The following is a 21920-nucleotide window of genomic DNA, read 5'->3' as shown; positions in this document are numbered from 1 at the left end:
TATTTAATGAAAAAAAAATAACTAGATGCTGTAGAAGTTGATGCGTTTTTCTATGAACTTAACCAAATTTTAAAAAAGGTTGAATTAATAATACTGCTACAGTGCACTGTAGTTTAGAAATGAGGGGATAGGTTGTAGCGTCCTATGATAGATACAGGCACACAGCCACTTCTTGAAGCACACAACCCTACAAAGATAAGTCCAAAAATTTGGTGCGAAAGCAAGACATTGGCAATACTGATCCATATGCCGTACTCATAATGTTTACAATACTGGTTTCCGACCTGCTAATGTTCACAGGAATCATAACGGAAGTGGCCTCCAAAATTGAACGAAACAAAATAAAACTAGAGTGGCCTAAGACTTTGGATCTGCAGTAACACAAAGACAGGACTACCAACAAACTCATCTTTTCTCTGGCAATCACAAGTTCAGCTCACGTCTGAGTATGCCGCTTTAGAGCGGACAGGGTGGTACGTCAAGTGTTGTACCGGCCTGGATCTGGCCCCATCCGATGAGGCGCCAATGCTTCTCAACGCGACGGCTCAGAGCAACCTTCTCTCCTCGGCTCGTGCAGACAGGCGCAGTGAGCTGTAGTTTGGCGAGATCGTTCTTAACAGCGAGCACGCGGGCACCTGTGGACATGGATCCTATGTTAAGCATGAGGATCTCGCCCTTGGTGAGCTTCGACACCTTCCCTGCCTTCTCTGTACCTTTCGTCCTCACACCCAACAGCCTCCGGAGTAGGAAGAAATTGATCTGCAAAGCAAATGTTCAATGACACAATTAAGTTTAGCAACTATTTCTGTCCATCTAAAATCATGAAGGAGCAAATATTTTACAAACCTCAAGCTCTACATAAACATCAGGTAGTGAACCAACTTCACCAAGAACCTGGCCAACAAGCCTATCAGCACGCGTTAGAGTTGGGTCCATGGTTGTTCCCACACCAATAAGCCCTCCTGGGACAGCAAATTGGAGTTCATTCTGCTCAGCATAGAGTGAAACAATCCTTGAGTAGATTGGGGTGCACTTAATGTTTCCAGTCTCATCTTTCATGACAATGCCAGGGCGAACTTCAATCTTCTGGTTCACCCTCAGAACTCCCTGTAAAAAAAACCATTGCTATTTTGTTCATATTAACACAATGGAAAACAGAATGGTAGCACCATGACTAAAAGGTACATACCCTGAGGATACTGCCACCAGCTACACCACCCCTAATTTCATCAACCTCTGAACCAGGCTTGTTAACATCAAAGGAGCGAATAACAATCATGTTGGGAGGCGAGGTAAAGTTCCTTTCAGGGATGGGGATTTTCTTCACAATGTATTCACAGATAACATCAATGTTGTATTTCAGCTGGGCAGATATAGGCACCACAGGTGCACCTTCAGCTATTGTCCCCTGGTCAAATGAGCAAAAAAAGGATCAGACCATGAAAGAGAAGACACTGTAACAAGAGAGATGGTGATAAGTATTGGATGGTGCTGTGAAGGCACACTGAGTATTGACCTGGATGAATTTTTGGATTGCTTCATGCTGATTCATGGCTGCACTTTCCTGGATAAGATCAATCTTGTTCTGCAGAATGATGATATGTTGAAGACGCATGATTTCAACAGCAGCAAGATGTTCAGACGTCTGGGGCTGTGGACAACTTTCATTTGCTGCGATCAAAAGAAGAGCTCCATCCATGATAGCTGCTCCATTAAGCATTGTAGCCATGAGAATGTCGTGTCCCTATTCAAGGAGATAGGTATTGTTGAAACATACGATTATTTCCTATATCATAATCAATCAATATCAAAGGAAATGACAAAGAAATTAAGATAACCAATTTTTTAACCATATCCCTTTTAGTTGTAACATAACATCATTAACCATTAAAAGCTTAATAATGCAAATACAACTCCATGATCCAAACTGACATAATACAAAACAAAATATAACTATATGCGGCGTAGTATAAAGCTTAGCACTTGATCGCTTGCATGCAACGATGTTAATAAGGGCTTAGGGTGGCACAATATAATTAGGCCTGGAATATTTCAAAACTAGTACAACAGAATAATGCTAGGAGAAAAGTGGTAAAGATTTTATCGTACCGGGCAATCAACAAAAGAAACATGTCTCAGGAGCTTCATTCTAGTGTTTTCAAATCCAGGCACATCACATAGAGGGCTATCTTCTTTTCCGCTTCCATAGGCCCTTAATTTAAATGAAACAAAGTCAGCACATGGTGCACAAGGGCTTCATGACACAGCATATAATTCTTCACATTTGATCAGCAAGTTCTAAATAATATATAATACATTTTTTGCACAATCAGTCATTTGAGAGTTTGAGCATGATCTTTGAAACGTATAAACCAGTAAATGAATTGTATGAACAGAAAAGATTCAGCATAGGCCAAAGCTTAGAACAATCATGCTGAGTTCTTCATTATTAACAAGTGACAGAATAGAAAGATATGATGTTAATAGAGAACTCTGACATTTAGTGTATGATAAGCATACTTGTAGCACATTGGTCGCGGACATCTGTCATCCTCACATTTGTAGATTTTTGCATTAGCGTAACCCAGCTTTATAGTAATGTTACGTTCCAGCTCATTCTTGAACCGAACAGTCTACAAAGCCAAAGTTAAGCCATGAGAGTATTTGTAGAAAACAAATAACATACCAAGCACAAACATGGTGAAAAACGATTGAGACTAAAAAAAAATCAGTTGCTAACCAGTCTATGCAGATGCTGAGAAACAAAAAGCACAAACGACAACAGTCCCTTACTAAGGAATATAATCCATATTTTTATGTCATAGTAATATAATCAAATAAATCCCACAAAGTTCCCTGAGCCATATATTTAACAAAATTGTACATGTATTCCTAGCATGAATTTCAAACCTTCCAGAGCAGTTTGCTAACTAATGTACCAAACTCTAAAATCTGTGTTTAATCATCACATGTCAGAATAACATGGTGAACACATAAGCAGATGCAGAAAGATGACACGTAAAACTGACACCAAATACATAACTCGGATTCAATGCTTGAAAACAAATATTATACTGGAATATGTGAATCACACCTGAACTCCAGATATAGCTTTCACAACAGTAGACTTTCCATGAGCCACATGGCCAATGGTACCTGAGATATTTGTAGAAAGAATATTATGCTACCGCAGGAGGCCTCATTTCGCATAAAATTTGAATACATATACAGGTCATTTCCGAATTCATCAGAAGCCAAAAAAAAAGTAACTGATTGTTCACAAACCAAAGGTTTTTTTTTTTGTATTTCTATACATTATAGAATGCACCACGTACATCTTTATTAGGCACAAATCATCATATAAAAAGTAGACAGATATCTTACCAGTAAAAATAGTAAAAATAGTGATGTGGGTCAACAACAAACAACAATTGTTTATCGCAATATTAGGTCAACATGAGATTTCAGTCTGATATAAATGGCTTAAGCAGATGCATCCAGAGGAAAGAGGATGGCTCTAACATCTTAAGTATCAGAAAATAAGTAATAGCATACACATGAAACTGAAGAATTATTATGCTTTATGCATGAAGTACAGGGCTGCAAGAAATGTAGGATGAAGAACCACCGTGGAGTTCATAGCATGGTGCCACACAAAGAGCTCAATGCTAGTGACAGATGGCTGAATCATTATTCTAGAAATCAGAATAGTTTTTGTACATAAGAAAACTTCAAAGAAACTAAATAAAGCAATATATCAGGTGTGCTGACACCAAATCAGAGAACAGTACAACCACGGTAAAGGGATTGCATCCATACCAATATTGATTGTTGCTTGGCGTGAGATAACTTCAGGTGACAGTGGGTGAAGCTTCGTCACATCCAGTTTGCTTAAGTCCTGTTCCATCAATCCACGACGAGCCATCTTGGAAACTGCACAATGGTAACTGGAAAGATAAACCTAGTTTTTGTTCAGCACTTACTGACTCAATACCAACTACATAAACAACATCATTAAGCATTTTTCCTCTCTAGCATAGCATCGCCCATCGAGGACGCACAGGCAGGCAGGACCACAAATTCCATAATATATAAGGACACAGATGCATCAAGTCCTAACCCCTAATCGCTACTTAACCAGGTGCGAACTTAGCGTTGGATGGGCGTTCAACTGAACATCAAATCTATTGCCCGTTCTGGGAAAGTCGGATCCGATAGCTCGCAGCAGAGCTTGTAAGAACAAATTGCGTCCAAACAGGTTGCTTACCAATCAGGGGCGGGCCTAGTAAAGGACATGGGTGTACACATGTACACCCGATCAGATCCGAATCCGAACACAAATAGCCGAACAGCTTAAGGTAGGGTTTGGGTGCTCGGTTTCGCGCAGCACGGAGGGAAGAGAAGAGGTAGGCATACCTGTCTGGTGCTCGTCGCCGGCGAGAGCCCGACGCAGACCTGGGCACTAGGGTTTAGTACGGCGGCGGGGGTCGCCCAGTCGTCGTTACTGGGGAGAAAGAGAGCAGGCGTGGTGAAGCGTGAACGGGAGAAGAAAAAGCGACGAGGGCCGGGCCTGCCAGATATAAGTGATAAGGCATAGGAACTGTTATTAGCGTCCGAAGTCCAGCCCTGACCACCCTGGCGCTGTCGCCTGGCGCATTTCAATATTGGGCTAGATACGCGGCCCATGTTGAGAACATTGTAGCTGCACTCGCGCGAAAAAAAAACGAAAAAGACCTCCAGAACATCCTCACCTATTGGGTAGCTCGATTTTACCTCTTGAGAACCAGGCTAATAATACAGCTGTTCTACCGGCTCTAAAGATCTTTGTAGTCTTCTCTTAGTCCACCAATATAGTAGTTAGCTCTTCACTATTAATATATGACACACTTGTTTCTCTCACAAAGTTTTTCGGTTCTTGTGTTTAAACCGGTTGTAAGCTTGTAGCACGTTTCTGAAAGGTCCTAATGGCCAGAGGGGGGTGAATAGCCTATTAAAAAATTCTACAACAATACTTAACAAAACGGTTAGACAATTATGAGGCGAAGCAAGTGTTGCGCTAGCCTACTCAAAAAGGCAAGCCACCTATCACAATTCTAGTTTAGATAGTGTCTATTCACACAATAGCTATGACACTACTCTATGTTAGTGTGCTCTCAAAGGCTAACTAAAGAGCCACACCAACCAAGTATGCAAGCTCTTACAACTAACTACACTAAAGAGCTTGACAACTAGTTTACGGTAACATAAAGAGAGTGATCAAGAAGATTATACCGCCGCGTAGATGAAGGAACCAATCAATTACAAGAATGAATAACAATGAAGACCAATCACCTCGGAATCAATGATGAACACAATGATTTTTACCGAGGTTCACTTGCTTGCCGGCAAGCTAGTCCTCGTTGTGGCGATTCACTCACTTGGAGGTTCACACGCTAATTGGCTTCACACGCCAAACCCTCAATAGGGTGCCACACAACCAACACAAGATGAGGATCACACAAGCCACGAGCAATCCACTAGAGTACCTTTTGGCTCTCCACCGGGAAAGGTTAAGAACCCCTCACAATCACCACGATCGGAGCCAGAGACAATCACCACCCTCCGCTCAACGATCCTCGCTGCTCCAAGCCGTCTAGGTGGCGGCAACCACCAAGAGTAACAAGTAAAACTCGCAGCGAAACACGAACAACAAGTGCCTTTAGATGCAAACACTCAAGCAATACACTTGGATTCTCTCCCAATCTCACAAAGATGATGAATCAATGATGGAGATGAGTGGGAGGGCTTTGGCTAAGCTCACAAGGTTGCTATGTCAATGCAAATGACCAAGAGTGTGAGCTTGAGCCGGCTATGGGGCTTAAATAGAAGCCCCACGAAATAGAGTCGTTGTACCCCTTCACTGGGTACAGCGCGGGGTGACCGGACGCTCTGGTCCGATCGACCGGACTCAGGACCCAGCGTCCGGTCGCTCGATGTCAGCCACATGTCACTCACCCTGGGCATAATTAACCGAAGACCGAAGACCGAACCGAAAAGACCGAGACCGAGACCGAAAAGACCGAGACCGAAAAGTTCGGTCATGAGTTCGGTCCTGGCTCCCAACTAACCGAAGTAACCGATAGAAGTTCGGTCATATGTGTCGGTTAACCGAACTGACCGAACTGACCGAAGTTCTTGTTCTGTACTTCTGTTATGTCATTATGTGTGATTGTGATTTGTGAGAACTGAGAAAGTTGTGTGCTAGAACTTGTCATAATAATGTGTGGTTTGTTTTATATATTGTGTTATTATTTTTTTGCCTTCAAATAGCAAGCATGCTGTTGAAAATTGCTATAGATTCTGCTATTATTTGTGGCTGCTACTCAGGTCCGGTTAGTTCGGTCGTGACCGAGACCGAACCGAACTAACCGAGACCGAACTTCCTCGGTCTTCGTTTTTTGCAAAGACCGATCGGTCCCAGGTTTCTGATGACCGAACTGACCGAATGACCGAGGAACCGAACCGATCGGTTCGGTCTGACCGAATGCCCAGGGTGACATGTCACACTACGTTCAACAGGAGTCGTCTGATCTCAACGGTCATCAGTTGACCGGACGCTTCGCTACAACTGACCGGACTCTGAGCCTCCAGCGTCCGGTTGTTTCCAGTAAGGTTCCAGAAACGTATTTTGCCGACCGAACTCGTCCGGTCATGCTTGACCGGACCCTGCCAGCGTCTGGTTAGACGACGTCTCCTCTGTGCGCCTCACGTTAGCGTACGTCAGCACTGACCGGACGCACCCTGCCAGCATCCGGTCGTAGAGCGACCCGGCGTCCGGTCGTTTGATCGACGTCAGCGTCTTCGCTGATACATCTGACCGTATGCGCCGGTCCAACCGTGGCCAGCGTCCGATCACTCCCAGTGACCTCCGTTTTTTCTGTCTAGGGCGCCGGTGGCACCGTCGGACTGTCCGCACTCTACGAGCGGACACTCCGCCAGTGGAGTTACTTACCCTTGCACCTAAACTTCACCACCCTTGATCAAATATGCCAACCACCAAGTGTATCACCTTGTGCACATGTGTTAGCGTATTTTCACAAACATTTTCAAGTGTGTTAGCACTCCACTAGATCCTAAATACATATGCAATGAGTTAGAGCATCTAGTGGCACTTTGATAACCGCATTCCGATACAAGTTTCACCCCTCTTAATAGTACGGCTATCGATCCTAAATGTGATCACACTCACTAAGTGTCTTGATCACCAAAACAAAATAGCTCCTATAATTTATACCTTTGTCTTGAGCCTTTTGTTTTTCTCTTTCTTCTTTCCAAGTCCGAGCACTTGATCATCACCATGGTATCACCATCATCATGTTATGATCTTTATTTTGCTTCATCACTTGGAGTGTGCTACCTATATCATGATCACTTGATAAACTAGGTTAGCACTTAGGGTTTTATCAATTCACCAAAACCAAACTAGAGCTTTCAGCTTCTCTTCTCTCTTCTCTCACCTCTATCTCAACATTCAGTCGGCTTACAGTCTCCTATTATACTTGCTCTAACTAGATGTTTACGCTCCTCTCAATCTATCAAAACCGTCCAATTTACTTTTCTGAATGGTTCTAAAACGATTTTGGCTCATTTGTGGTGCTAATTAGACTTCATAAAAAAAGTATATCAAAGATTTTTTTTAAATATCTAAATATTTGTTATGAAATAAGTGTACATTCAAAAAAATACTAAAATACTACTTAATGCTAGAAAATTCATTGAATTGATTACCTTACAAAATATGAAACCAGTTTAGTAAACTGTTAGTATTTATACATGTATATTTATTTCAGAAATTGGTATTTTTTGGAAAAAAAATATTTCTACAACTATTTATATAGTCTAATTGGCCTCCTAAACTATCGTGAAAGTTTAATTTACCTCTCTCGTGGTTGATGTAGCGTCACGTCAGCAAAAACTGTTCAGGGAAGTAAATCATACAGTTTCAATAGTTTGAGGAGCACAAACATCTGGTTTTGTAGTTGAATGGGGGTAAATCGACTACCCTAATAGTTAAGGGAGGTTAGGAGGATTTTTTCCAAAAAAAATATATTTTGCGACCCAATTGCAGGACACGCTAGGTTTGATGGGGTAGTTTCATAGCTACTATTCAAACCATCATAAGGCTGCCTTGGGTCTTATGGATTGTAACCAATATCTATAGGGAGAATTCTGTATTTGTCACTTAAACAAATCACTCTTTCGTATTTGGTATTGAAAATTTTGAACTTCCTTATCTAACATCAACTTGAAAATTCCTTCCGTATATGGCACTTCCGTCCATTTGATGCACTAACGGTGTCAAGTGCCACCTAAAATGACATATATGCCCTTCTATATACCAGCAACATGTAGTGCCAGATAGGAAAAAATAAATAGACATAATGTCAAATAAGAAAAGCACAAATATCACAAATATACTTGTGAATGAAACATAGCATTTTGATAATTGAAGAGTGGCAATAATAATCAATAAATTTGATGCACAAACTTTACAAATCTGACCACATTGTCAACGTACTTAAAAAACAAAAAAAATGTAAACACCTGTGTTCCCACAAATCTTGGTGGGAACATCTGCGGCTCGTTCCTGAACATCCAAGAAAACCTCACAATATGAGCGGAGCTTATAGGTTACCAAAGTCACTGTGGGTGACATTGACCCACTCCTTCAACATTGTGTCAGCAGAAAAGAGAATTCCATGCCTCCATCTGGATTGATTCAAGAGATCACCTAGCTTTCTGTAGGAAGGTCAACACCAGAGATTAATAGGTTAGTACTTTGTAACCAATAGCAGTGTCACCAAATGGTTCGTCAGTTCAGTTACGTAAATTGTACATGAACACATTATTGGTTTTTTTTTGAAAGGTAAACAATAGTGGATCTGGCTCTATACTTTTCTCTGTAACAGTAGTTTCTGCAGCAGATAAAAAAGAATTGTAGCTCACCTCCGGGTGTGCTACTACTTACAATTGTCCGACATATATAATGGAAAGAAATATCCGGCTTCGCCCTCTGGAACAAAGAATCAGACCACCTTAACATAAAAATCACAAGACATTGACCCAATCGAGTTTACCAAAGAAATTGAAAATTTCAGAATTGCCTAAGCGCGTATTGAAAGAGTAGCTCAAATATGTTAGTGATCAGTTAAACAACCAATCTGCTGAATTTCGCAAGCACCGTAGTAGCAGCAGGAATCCGTGTGTTTACATTTTTTTTGTTTTTTTTAAGTACGCTGACAATGTGGTCAGATTTGTGAAGCCTGTGCTTCAAATTTATTGATTATTATTGCCACTCTTCAATTATCAAAATGCTATGTTTCATTCACAAGTATATTTGTGATATTTGTGTTTTCCTTATTTGATATTATGTCCATTTATTATTTTTCTATCTGGCACTGCATGTTGCTGGTACATAGAAGGGCATATATGTCATTTTACGTGACACTCGACACCGTTAGTGCATCAAATGGACGAAAGTGTCATATACGGAAGGAATTTTTAAGTTGATGCTAAATAAGAAAGTTCAAAATTTTCAGTGTCAAATACGGAAGAGTAATTTGTTTAAGTGTCAAATACAAAATTCTCTCATATCTATAACTTTCTCATTTCGTCATTAGATTACCTTTCAATACCTATCAGTTCCTAGAAACCAAACGGGGTCATGCAAAATTAGTTGTTTAGCTTCGTGCATACTCCCTTCGTTTTATAATACAATGCATTTTTTTTAAAAAAAATAGACAACTTAAGAAAATACTCAAAAGCACATACATGTACCCATCATGGATTAAATCTAATTAAAGTTTTTCTACTAAAATTATAGTTTTCTTTTTAACAAATTTGTATAGAGCTACCACATAGAAGTTAGAACGCATTATATTTTAGTATAAATTTTAGAAGCTATAATACATTATATTTTAAGACGGAGGGAATATCTCTTTTTATAAGCTGGCACTATGCTCGAAACCCAAATAAAATTGCACCCACCAATTTGACCAAATCGGTTGTATCCACAAATGATGTATATGTTGGGGCATTAGCCTGTAGCCGTAATGCAGCCGCTTGCGCTTGTAATGCAACGTCTCCCGATGGGGTCACTATTGTGTTTCCGAGTTGGTCCTGTACCTATTGCCACCACCACCCCTGACACCGTTTTTGATATGGCAGTAGCACCCATGGTTTTAAACAGAGGGCTATAGCGGTGTTACGACGGCGGGAGAGACTCCACGTTAAGCTATTGGTATTTGTATCGCTATACCAACTTTGACTGCTATTTAGCGCTATAGATTGCATAGCTTTAGCTTTCAAATAGCGTCGCTATTTCAGATTTCACCAACAAGCCATATCAAAGTTTGCTAAGCCATGTTGTACACTTATCATTTGCTACTAATTTGATATTTTGGACAATTAAGCACTGGAGTTTCATGAACCATGTTATAATGTCATATTAGTAATGTTACCTAGACTTGTTGGACCTTATAAATATATATGTGTTCATCGAATTTCAAATTTATCATGTTTTTGTGCATAAATTAATGGTGTTTTTCATGTTTTTTTTAAAAACACTATATGTCATAGCCCGCTATAGCGGCCCTATAGCCATGTAGCTGTTGGGAAAAAAGTTACTCCTATTTCTAATAGGGAAAAAGTCTATTTTTGGCCCTCCAACCATTGCTGCAGTTTGTTCTAGCCCTCTAACTTCAAAACCAGACACGCGCAGTCCCTCAACTCTTAAAACCGTTTAAAATTGGCCATTGCGCCCATTCGACCGTGGTTTCCGCACAGTAAACCCGCCACGCCCCCACCTGTCAGGCCTTTCCCTCTCATCGCCAGGTTGGGACCACCTGTCATCCCCCTCCCTCTCTTCACGGCAACGCTTGGCGTGTGAGAGCGAGAGCGGAGCGGGGAAACAGAGCAGGGGCGGGGCAGGGCAGAGCTGTTGTCCGTGCGCAGCAGCAGGGGAGAAAAGGGCAGGGCAGAGCTGGGGGAGAAAGGGAGAGCAGAGGCGCGGTGGAGCAGGGCGCGACGACGGCGGCAGAGCAGAGAGCATAGGAGAGGAGGAAGAAGAAGAGCTCCTCCGTCCTCGCCGACTCATCTGCCCTACTCCACCTCCCATCTCACCCGCGCACCCCTCCTTCCTCGCCGACGCATCCGCTCTACTCCTCCTCCGGTGCTCCTCGCCGACGCATCTGCTCTGCTCCTCCTCCGGCGCGGCGGCCTGCATCTGCTTGACCGCCGTGGTGGCGGACTCGTGTGGCGTGGCGCGGACCCCAGCAGAGCTCCTCCGTCATCCCCGCACGTCGGATGTCATGACCCTAGCCTCGTCTGGCATCTGCGCCAGGCCGTGCCCCTTCGACCTCACCGGTGTGCACGGCGGATACCGAGGCGTGTGCTTTGCTGCCAGCCGCATGCTTCGTCGTCCTCGTGCGTCAAACCTCGGAGCAGAGAAGCACCGTCTTCGGAGTGGTGTCCTCGGAGCAGAGAAGCGCGACGGCTTGTGCTCGCCATGCTTGCCCATCTCTGTGCTTGCCGTGCTCGGAGCAGAGCAGAGGAGTCCTTCTTCACCTCCGGCCGAGCTACGGCCAACAAATCTCTCTCTGCTTCACGCTAATACAAGCAGCCCTAAATCTCTTTGCTTCAAGCTAATACAAGAAGCACGGCGGCGCACCACCAAATCTCTCTCTGCATCACGAAATCGCTTGCCTTTCCTCTTCTTCAAGCTGGGCAACACGGAGGGGCTGAGCAAGTGGCGCTAAGCGCGGGCGAGCAGGGGACCTCTGGCCGCAAGCACGGCGAGCGCGGAGATGGGCGAGCACAATCCGTGAAAAACTGCTCTGCTCTGCTATGAGCGCGGAGATGGGCGAGCGTGAAGAAGGATCCATGCCCTAGGACCACAGCACAGCCGAGCAACTCGCCGCCGCAGCCATTGCCGCGGACGGTCACCACCGCACCACCTCCACCAGTCCGCCGCAGCCATTGTCGTGGACGGTCGCCACCGCACCATCCCCATCCCTCCACGACTCTCTCCGGTTCCATGCCCAGCTCGCCGAGAAGGCTGCAGCGCACGCTCGGCACCCCTTCCCTCCCAGCGCGCACGCACAGCGAAAGCAAGCAGCAGCCGGCCGGAGCTCCGCCGTGCGCTTAGTTGCGGTGCGGACTCCACCGTGTTGCAGCCATAGTTGCAAAGGCGGCGGCCGCACGCGCACTTGCACAGCTTGGCTGTAGCGGAGGCGGCCTTGGCATCGCCGGCGAACGCGAACAGCGTGCGGAGATCGGACGTACAGGAAGACGCCAGCGAGCAGCGCGAGGAAGAACGCCCGCCGGCGAGTAATGCGAGGAAGAACGCCCCAACAGTGGCAGCGACGACAACCTGAAGGTGTCCAGCGGTGGGGCTGCTGCGCCTTCCATGGCGAAGCTCCAGCCCAGGACGTGGTCACGCGGGCGAGCAGCGAGCAGGGCACCGCGGCGGCGCAGGCGAGTGGCGAGCAGGACGCGGGGCCTGCGCGGGCGAGCAGCGAGCCATGGCGCGAGCAGCAGGAGCAGCGGCCATGGCGCGAGTAGCAGCAACAGCCATGGCTAGCGTTGCCTGTGCTGGCCGCCATGGTGGCAACGACGTGTGGCGGGGAGGTTGGGGAAAAGCCTGACAGGCGGGGCCCGCGAAGAGAGGGAGGGGGATGACAGGTGGTCTCAACCTGGCGGTGAGAGGGAAAGGCCTAACATGCGAGGTCGTGGCGGATTTACTGTGCAGAAACCACGGTCAAATGGGCGCAAGGGTAAATTTTAAACGATTTAAGAGTTGAGGGACTACCCGTGTCTGGTTTTGGAGTTAGAGGGTTAGAACAAAACTACAGCCATAGTTGGTGAGTAAAAAAAAGGACTTTTTCCTTCTAATAGCCCGCTAGCATCACAAGGAGAAATCTCTATGCGGTGGCGACGATGGAGCCAAGGTTGAAGTGGAGGTGTGCGTGCTCGTGGAGCACGAGGCAGAGGGCATCGCAATCGTTGCCATGCGGGGGCTTTGGGTAGTAGGTCCTGGGTGGTGATTGGTGAAGTCGGCCACAGGACATGCATCGGTGGCCTGCTTGGCAATCTCGGCTGGTCTGTTGTGTGGATTGGTGGTGGTAAGGATGGCGTCGAGGAACGACCCCTTTTCCAAAACCACAGGTATCGACATCAGCGCGCCTTCGCCCTTTGGATTTGTCTTGGAATGAGTCAGTTGTTGCTTCTATCATGACCATCATGCCACGTTGACTACCTGACGGCGCCAAAAGGTTTCGACACCGAAAGCCTTTGCAGATCTTGTACGCTGTGGAGGACACGTTGACTACCTAACGGTGAATCCTGACCATCACGCCACGTTGAAGCCAAAGGGTTGAGACACAAAGAACGAGCACTGAGATAGAGAGAGGAAGAGAGGGAGAGATGGCGGTGCGCAAGAGAGACAGGCTTGACAGCATTCACATGTGAGCTGTAACGGCGTAAAACATTTCTTCAATTCAAGTTCCACTGCCCTTTGCATTGTACACTGAAATGCTGAATTGATTGTGTGCTATTACTTCGCAAGGCAAGAGCTTAGAATTGTTGCCTGTCTCTGGTTTTGGGGTTTGTGAGCATGTCAGCTACCTAGTTTGTATCCCTTTTAATTCTGATGACCGAGTGTCTTATCGGTTCAAAGATTATACTGCAGCGTGAAATACGCGCAAATGCACGTTCGCGAAAAAAAAAGATTACTGCAGCGAGAATTGGTCGTAGCGAGCAAGAGCAATGACCAGGGTAATCAACAACCGCCACTGAGACGTGCTGCTGGTACTACTCACCCCGAAGTACGCCGCCATTAATCTCTGCGTCTGCTTGCAGGAGCAGCAATCAACCTGTTCTGCATTCGGGTCCGGTGGTTTTTTACCTTCGCATGGTAGATGCATGCATGTACTCCTATACTCCGTATGCAACGATTTCGTTGGACAGGGAAGCTCGCAGTACAGCACCAACTGCCAACTTGCCCATGGTAGAGGCAACTGATTTTTTTATTTTTTGGTCCTTTTTTTAAGTTTTTCACAAATATGCCCCTCAAGATATGTTTTCAAAATCTGGACCCTTAGCTCGGCGCCATCGTTGGTGGCGCCGAGCTTACACGCCTCGGCGTCAAAAGATTTGACGCCTAGGTCGGGGGGCCACGTCGGCATCAAAATAGAGCCGGGAGTGACATGGCAGCCAGCTTGGCGCCGTGAATCTTGGCGCCAAGCTTAGCGCCGTAGATCTTAGCGTCGAGTTTGGCGGCATAGATCCTGGCGCCGAGCCAGCCTTACAGGTGGGTCATTTTCCTTTCTCTCTTCCTTCCTTTCCTTTTCCTCTCTTCCTTTCTTCTCTCTCGCCCGACGCCTCCCGCCGTCTGCGCCGCTCCCGCCGCACCTCTCGTGCGTCCTAGTTGGGGACCTCTCCATGCCGGCGAGGCGGAGATGGCTGGGGAGTCGCCGGCCTAGGCCATAGGCGGCGCGTGGAGGTCACAGCACCAGCGGCCAAGGTCGACGCTCGGAGGTCGGGCCCCCGACGGCCGAGGGCGGCGTGCGAAGGTCATGATCCCCACGGCCGATGGTGGCGCGCGGAGGTCGCCGCCCAGCGAGGAGGCGTCGTCGTCTTTGCAGATCCGTCTCTGCTGAGCCCTCTGCACGGTGAAAGTCCTATCTCTGTCTTCCTCCGTTGTCTTTTTTTCTCCACTTCTATATGCAGTAGAGTCACTTGCAACTTGTGACAAGTTAAATAAACTAGGTGCCGAATTGATCCTCGCAGATCTAGAGGCCTAAGGGGTCTCCTGTGTTCTCTTAGTTTCTACAATGTTATTTCTAAAATTGAGGTGTCATACATCTTCAGTTATTTCTGGTAAGTTACCACCTCCACTTATATCCGAAAGGGATGAATAGCTGGGTGGATTAATTTTATTAACGTTGATTTGGCGCTCAAAACCGTAAATTTCATATAATTGATAGTATGTAAGTAAAAACTAGGTGCTGAACTGGTTTGGATACAATGTGCTCTGATATTTCTTTAGGATCTTATTTGATCTTGCTGTTGTTTCGTTGGATTAATTGCCATGTAGGATCTTATTTTGTACTGGAAATTTATAATCTCACTGCACATATAGATGATGCATGATGGTATTTTACATATATATGCAGGGCATTATTTACCATTAATTAACATCAGGAATTTTCGATTCAATTATATGTGCAGCATTCTACCTTCGAACCTAAACTGTTTCTAGCAAAATTCTCCTTGTTTATGTGGTTCTCCAGAATGTATGTTTCTTACTCTTTACCAACTTCCGCACGATGCTTCTTTATGAGGGAAAAAACTCCCCAATCTTTCGTACTTAAGTATTTTTGTAGATAATATTGTAGTTGAAGTTGAACAAAGTATCCAAGTCTAAGAACCAAGAATTCTAGTTCAACTAGCAGAGTATCCAATAATTATCTAGAATTGCAATTGCAATGTTTTTTAATCAATCCGTTTCAAGTTATTTGTGTTTGTATTTAAATTTCCTAATACATACTTTTTATTTGGTTGTTTTATTGTTTATGTCATGCTTTTTTCTGACAAGTTATCTGTGTTGGTAGGTGCTTCTTTCATGCTTCCAGGAATTCTTCATTTTTAATTCTCTATATACTGCTCCTGATAGACATTGGACTGTAAGCTTTTTTTTAGATAGATTGGACTGTGAGCTGTGAAGTACCGATTATTGGACAGTAGAATTACTTGTCTCCATTTATTGGTGCAATAATTGATATTTTTTCCTAGAACAAATGGTATTGTTCATCAAGCATATTTAGTTGGTTCTGAACTTTTGATCCAGTTCGCCTGTCCATCTTATCATGTGTCATTGCAGGGGACTGCTATACAAGGTGAAGGTGAGGCTTGCAGGCTGTTGTGTGCAGTGTACACCGCTGTGAGTCTGTGCCGCTGATCCATCTTTGCAAACTTGGGATGCTAAAGAGGAAGCTCGACCATTTGCTGAACATATGGTGTTTCATAACACTGGAGTTAGTAATACCCCTACCACTTTGGAAACTATTAGTGACTTGTGTTTTATAATGTATGGATTTCATGTAAGAATGAATGATAAATGCATTTGTAATATTCTTATGGATATGTTAATGCCAATTACTACGGCGCCGAGCTATAAAAATTGACAAATTTTAATTTTTACCATGACTTGGATATTGATTAATGTGGCTAACACTAGAGTTTTTACGATGGCTTGCTGTTTGATCACTTAAAACAATCTAGAAATACATAAGATAAAAAATTTGCCTGATCCATTGGAACTACAGCACATCCGGACGACACAGTACAGAGCTCGGCTCCTACAGTACGAGCGGGGCGATGCAGGGCTCGGCTCTATGCGTCTATTGCATTGCTAACCGGAGATACATCGGTGCATGCAACTGAACCGTACATGCATGTGTAGGCATGCAAGCATGGACGCAACACACCTCACCTGTAAGCACGTCATGACCTGTAAGCACGTGGAAATATGGCTAAGTCTAGAATTTATGACCGTGGCTAAGTCTGATTTTTTACTGTGGCTAAGTCCAAACTTGACGAGACTTTTTTGTTGTCATCTCCTCAAAGAGTATTCAAACTCGTAGTACGGTATCAAATTGAGTTGCTATACAAATTTGGAAGATAAAATGTCGTCAAACATGTCAATTCACTACCCGCGAGTAAGGGAATTAGAAAGATTTAGAGGGGCCAAAACAGCGTCACAATTCGGCCATGTTAAAGACTGATTTAGGTTTAGGTCCAAAAGCAAAGTTTATTGTACTCAACTCAAACTACAACTTCTATTAAAGGTCAAACTTCATATCTAGAAAAGAAACTATAGTTTTACCCCCTGGTCAAAACAACATCATGAAAAAAGGAGTTAACTATTGATCCAACACTTAGAAGCATTTTTAGGCTAGTTCATGAACATAAACCCTATATCATTTTTTATCTTAAGTATTTCTAGACTGTTTTAAGTGATCAAACAATAAGTCATCGTAAAAAATCTAGAGTTAGCCACATTTCTCAATATCTAAGTCATGATAAAAATTAAAATTTGTCAATTTCCATAGCTCGGCGCCATAGTAATTGGCGTCGAGCTCGGCGCTGATGCCACGTCCGCGCCACGCAAGCAGTCGCGTCAACGACACGCAGAAAATGACCCTGGACCTCGACGCCAATTGCTTTGGCGCCGAGACGTGTAAGCTCGGCGCCAATTGTCACGGCGCCGAGGTCAGGGTCTATTTTTTGAAAGGATACTGTCAGGGACGTATTTGTGAAAATCTTTCAAAAAAAAAAGGCTGAAAAACAAAAAAAAAATCAGGTAGAGGCAACACGGAGTAGGCCGGGACCATCACATTTTAACAGGCATGCGGCATGGATTCCACAAGCCACATGAGCTAACCTAAGCTGTACAGTAAGTTTTGTTGACAAATGTGTCCCTGTTGATGGCGGCAGAACTGTGTTACTTCTCTCTTGATTTTGCCTTGTCGATGGAACTGTACTGCCCTTATATGTGAACCCCAGTTTTGGTTGGTTGTGTTCGGTTAATTGGATGAAGTTGGATGGGAGATGATCACGGTCTAGCTTTTGAAGTTGTTTGTTGGTTCATGGGCAGTGTAGACGGGATGAATCATGTCTAGAGAATATTTTGCTAGATACTGAATGAGCATATACAGCAAAAAAAATGATTGGACAAGGCCATACCTTTGCTAACCTTAATCATTAGTTATTGATTAGTGATAATTAGTCCAATTTATAGTTAGTAGTAATTACTATGAAAGATTAGCGTCGATATTAGTGTTGATTATGGATTATTAGTTTATTTGTTGTTAATTAGTGTTGATTAGAACAAGACTAATAAAAATAAATGAATTCTCGTCCCATCCACCACTGCATCCATGATCCATCACCCAAACAAAAAAACTGGCTTGTTCCATCTTCACAAATATGGATGGTCTTACACCTCGTTCCATTTAACTTTATCCTCAAACCAAAAGCTCAACCAAACGAACTAGCATAAGATTGTGTCAATTTCATTTATACTACAGATCAGAGAAAAAGGTCGATCATATATCTTCTTAATTAAATTAAATGTCATAGCTATATGTAATTGTTTTTTCCCTTAAGCCATCACTTGTAATTATCGAGCAGCTATTTACTCCCATCGGTTAGAAACTGTTAGGACTTGTTTGATGCCCGTGTATCAATGTCAATCTATGTGTGTCAGAGTGGTTTGATATAGAATTTAAACATGGATTGAGGTGAATACATAGATATCTAAAGAATACGTTATATATATATTGACCGGTAAGAAGTATGAGCAAAGATACATGAGGTTCTTGTGAGCAAGGACGGGTGATCATGCATGGTTGTCGCTAGATCGATGGATTGACCATTGCACGGCTCGACGATCATCTGTGATCAGTGCTGACTGCCGAGCCCCCAAAATTAGGTGGAGTCCGTTCCACCACGTTCTGGACTCGGTGGAGTGTCTAGATTAGAGAGTGACAGTCCTGTCCAGGTAGTTGCTCCAAAAGGCAGTTTTGAAGCTTACATTACATGCATGTCGTAGCTAATGATAATCCTCGGTGCAGCAGGCACTGCAGCTAGTACAGTGTACAGAACAACAGTAATCATGTTTCCTGATGAATTTTAGCTAAAACTGGCTGAAAAATACTACTCTGGCTGAATTGTTGTGAGAGAACCGAACAAGCCGAATATGGGGTAAGCCGAACGAGGCCATGTTTCCTGATGAGACGACTGAACCGAACCGAAAGAGTGGACGTCCATCTGATCATCTCTGTGTTTGGATTGTATCAATGCTAGACTTGTGAGCGCCTGGGTGATGGTCAGTACCAGCGGAGCTACGTACGCTAATCAGCGTACAGCTAGCTAGTATGCCGGCAGATTATTGGAATCCTCAATCCTGGGCATCAGGCCGAAATAAGTAGCCACCCCATGGACACCGTCGCCACAATAAAGAGCAGCGTAGAGTGGTTGGAAACTAGAGCAGCGTAGAGTGGTTGGAAACTAGGCTGCGCGAGCGTGACTGCCACATCCCAATCAATAGCCACGGAACCGGAAGGGGAGCGCGGCCAGGCCGGGCCCCGGTCGATGCGGATCCGTCGAACGGTAAGTAGCCAACGAACACGCACGGAATCACGGATCATCCAACGCCGGTCCAATCGATCGACCCAGCTCGAGCGCACGGCCAACGAACGCCGCTGGCAAAGTGTGGCAGCGTAACGAACGCATGGCGCCTAGCCCGGGACCGGGAGTGAGGCAGGCGTGCCAAGAGGCGGCCGGGCACGAATTAAACGCACCGCCTTTTGCCGCCCGGCCGCCCGCTCGATCGCCCTCGCTCCACGCCTGACGCCTCCACCGGTCGCTCGTCCGCTCGGACTATATATGTAAGCCCGGGCGCGGTGTCACCAGGCAGTGTCACACTCACACCACGAAAGCAACAGCAAGTCAGCAACCTACGATCGGTAGATCGATCGACTAGCGATAGTCGCGATCAGGTAGCTAGCACTAGCAGCAGCCAGCAGATCGTCGGCATGGCCAGGTCGTCATCGTCAGCTCTGGTAGTCCTCATGGTTGTTCTGGCCGCGGCAGTGGCGTGCTCCGCGACGCGCCCCGTCCCCGCGCTGCAGCAGGCCGCCGTGTCGGCGGCGGAGGACGTGAAGCGACCGGACACGCTGCAGGAGGGGACGGTGCTGATCCCGGGGCTGGGGCGCTACGATATCGGCAGCTACCACATCCCGGACATCGGCGGGCTGGACCACAGCATCCCCGCCGCCGTCCACGGGCAGTTCATGCCCGGCGCCGACGACACCTGGGTGCCCAACCCCGGCTTCGAGGTCCCCAACCCCTTCCTCCCCGGCGCGGCCACTCCCTGAAACACGTACCCCCGCGCGCCGAAGGTGGCTAGCTCTTGCTCGATCGGTCGTCTTGATCGCGCCGCCCTTTGAATAATACTCTGCTACGTATATAGCTAGCTTAGCTAGCCGTGCTTGCCTTGCTGCATGCACGCATGTATTTGTGTGGTCAGTTTGTGCTCCAGTGAAGTGTGCACGCGTGATGCGTAGGAAGCATCAGGATCTTTGGCCCAGCTGGTCTTGGGAGTACTTATTATTATTAGCAGCTTGTTTCACGGTCACTATTATTATTATTACAAATAAAGTTTGCTGGATGTAGTTATTATTATCTATCGCTGTCCAACTGTGCATTGCCATGCTTCTTTTACGTGAAACAGTTCACGATGCGGTGCACCAAAACTATGGGTAACAGCAGCACGCATGAAGCTCAGCAGGTAAGCAGCACTGTAACCGTACTCCTTTTAATTTGGGGGGGGGGGGGGGGGGGGGGGGTGGCAAAGTACGTGCCCTGTACTCTCACCACCGTCCTGTTCTGGCCTTCTGGTGACCTTAATTTGGGGGCAAAGTTCGTGCCCTGTACTCACCTCCGTCCTTTTAATCAGTGGCGCACCCATCTTTTTTGTGAACTAGGCCCCATTGCCGGAGGGGATCGGATCAGATACGAGAGGTAGATGTGCCTGCCGATCCACCGGACCACCTGTCGGGCGAGCAAAAAAAGATGGGTGCGCCACTGCGGCCATGACTGTCCTATACCGTTCGGCCGAAATAATTGCCACCAACGCTAAGATTTTCGTCCAAAGCATGGCTATGGAGATCATGCACAGTAGATGTTTGATCATATGGATAATAATAACTATGTCCTAACTACTAACTAGGTCGGTGCTAAAATGTACTCCCTCCATTCCTAATTCCTAAATGAATTAAATTATAGGGTTATCTTAAATAAAACTTTTTTAATGTTTTGCTGAATTTATAGAAACGAACACAAATATCTATATGACACCAAATGATCATATTATAAAAATTATTGTGGTGTATCTCATGATACTAATTTAGTGTCATAAATTTTGACATTTTTTTTTAATTTAGTTAATTTTTTTTAAAAAAAAGACTTAAGGCAACTCTAAAAGTTGTATTCAGGAATTAGAGGAAGTAAAAAAAATTGATTCCATAGTTGTTCTTAGATTTGTTGCAAACACATGGATGGATTGCTTAAAGATACATGGGCTCAGGGCATGCTGTAGCACCAGTAGCACCTGCCCTGGGTTGGTGGACAACTACGGCCTGTTTGGATGCTGCCCTCGCCTGAGTGTGCGCCAGGCAACCAATCTCAGCCTCAGGCGATGAAAATCGAACGCCTTGGGGCTCTGCCTGGCGTCGAAGGTGCCTAGGAGGCAGCATCCAAACAGGCCCTAATGCTTGTGTCAATGATGGCTACGATTGCAGTGAAACTTATCCACACCAAGTTCAAATCTTTCTATTTTTTAGAATTTAACAACTATGTTTTTTTAGTGTTAGAGGACATGGTACTAATTGGTCATTTCGTTAACTTTTTATGTCCAGCATCATCGACATGCACTGCAATTTGCATGCTGTGTAAGGAAAACTGAACCGAGATAGGCGGCCTAAGCAATAAGCAGCACCAGTGTCATGTGCAGCTGCAGCCCACGAATAGGTGATAGGTCCTTGCTAATTGGGCTCTTATTTGTAGCTACACTATTATCTATTCATACGGCCATCCATTGCTAATTGGGCTCTTATTTGTGGCTACAGTCACCTTCGGACCTACCCATTTTCACACTTTGCCATGATTCGTTTCGCTGAAAAAACAAGCCGAAACACTGTTCCGGTTGATTTGTTGTGAGAGAAAAACACTGTTTCGGCTGAAAAAACAAACTGAAAAAAACGGATTATAAGAAGCGAACATGACCTTTATGAAAACGCTCCGTTTAATGGAATTTG

General features: G+C 45.0%; 2 protein-coding genes across 3 annotated transcripts; one reads left to right on the top strand and one right to left on the bottom strand.

Moving 5' to 3' along the window:
• Positions 1-208: 208 nt before the first annotated feature.
• LOC136546987 (eukaryotic translation initiation factor 2 subunit gamma-like) lies at positions 209-4571 on the bottom strand. Of its 2 annotated transcripts, none has more exons than XM_066538955.1 (9): positions 4417-4571; positions 3820-3933; positions 3095-3156; positions 2521-2633; positions 2110-2212; positions 1517-1744; positions 1190-1408; positions 847-1107; positions 209-759 (listed from the first exon to the last, which is right to left on the bottom strand). In XM_066538955.1, the coding sequence occupies exons 2-9, from the start codon at positions 3923-3925 to the stop codon at positions 457-459; spliced, it is 1395 nt and encodes a 464-aa protein (XP_066395052.1). In that variant the 5' UTR covers positions 3926-3933; positions 4417-4571; the 3' UTR covers positions 209-456. The 2 variants fall into 2 exon arrangements, with proteins under 2 accessions (XP_066395052.1, XP_066395053.1); XM_066538956.1 differs by having other exon boundaries at positions 3820-3947; positions 4417-4567.
• A 14944-nt stretch (positions 4572-19515) lies between these two features.
• Positions 19516-20286, top strand: LOC136542471 (putative cell wall protein). Its single transcript, XM_066534933.1, has one exon. The coding sequence runs from the start codon at positions 19638-19640 to the stop codon at positions 19977-19979; it is 342 nt and encodes a 113-aa protein (XP_066391030.1). The 5' UTR covers positions 19516-19637; the 3' UTR covers positions 19980-20286.
• Positions 20287-21920: the final 1634 nt, after the last annotated feature.

Source organism: Miscanthus floridulus, chromosome 3 (assembly GCF_019320115.1).
Source record: "Miscanthus floridulus cultivar M001 chromosome 3, ASM1932011v1, whole genome shotgun sequence".
Taxonomy (NCBI): Eukaryota; Viridiplantae; Streptophyta; class Magnoliopsida; order Poales; family Poaceae; genus Miscanthus; species Miscanthus floridulus.
Note: the sequence above shows the minus strand (reverse complement) of the source record. Positions and strands in the feature narration are given on the sequence as shown.

What these genes read in the sequence shown, in the direction of transcription:
- LOC136546987 (XM_066538955.1), bottom strand. Translation starts at nt 3,925, where the DNA reads ATGGCTCGTCGTGGATTGATGGAACAGGACTTAAGCAAACTGGATGTG. An exon ending in CCGCGACCAATGTGCTACAA is followed by an intron (nt 2,213 to 2,520) that starts GTATGCTTATCA and finishes ATTTAAATTAAG; the next exon opens with GGCCTATGGAAGCGGAAAAG. An exon ending in ATGTTTATGTAGAGCTTGAG is followed by an intron (nt 760 to 846) that starts GTTTGTAAAATA and finishes TTTGCTTTGCAG; the next exon opens with ATCAATTTCTTCCTACTCCG.
- LOC136542471 (XM_066534933.1), top strand. Translation starts at nt 19,638, where the DNA reads ATGGCCAGGTCGTCATCGTCAGCTCTGGTAGTCCTCATGGTTGTTCTG.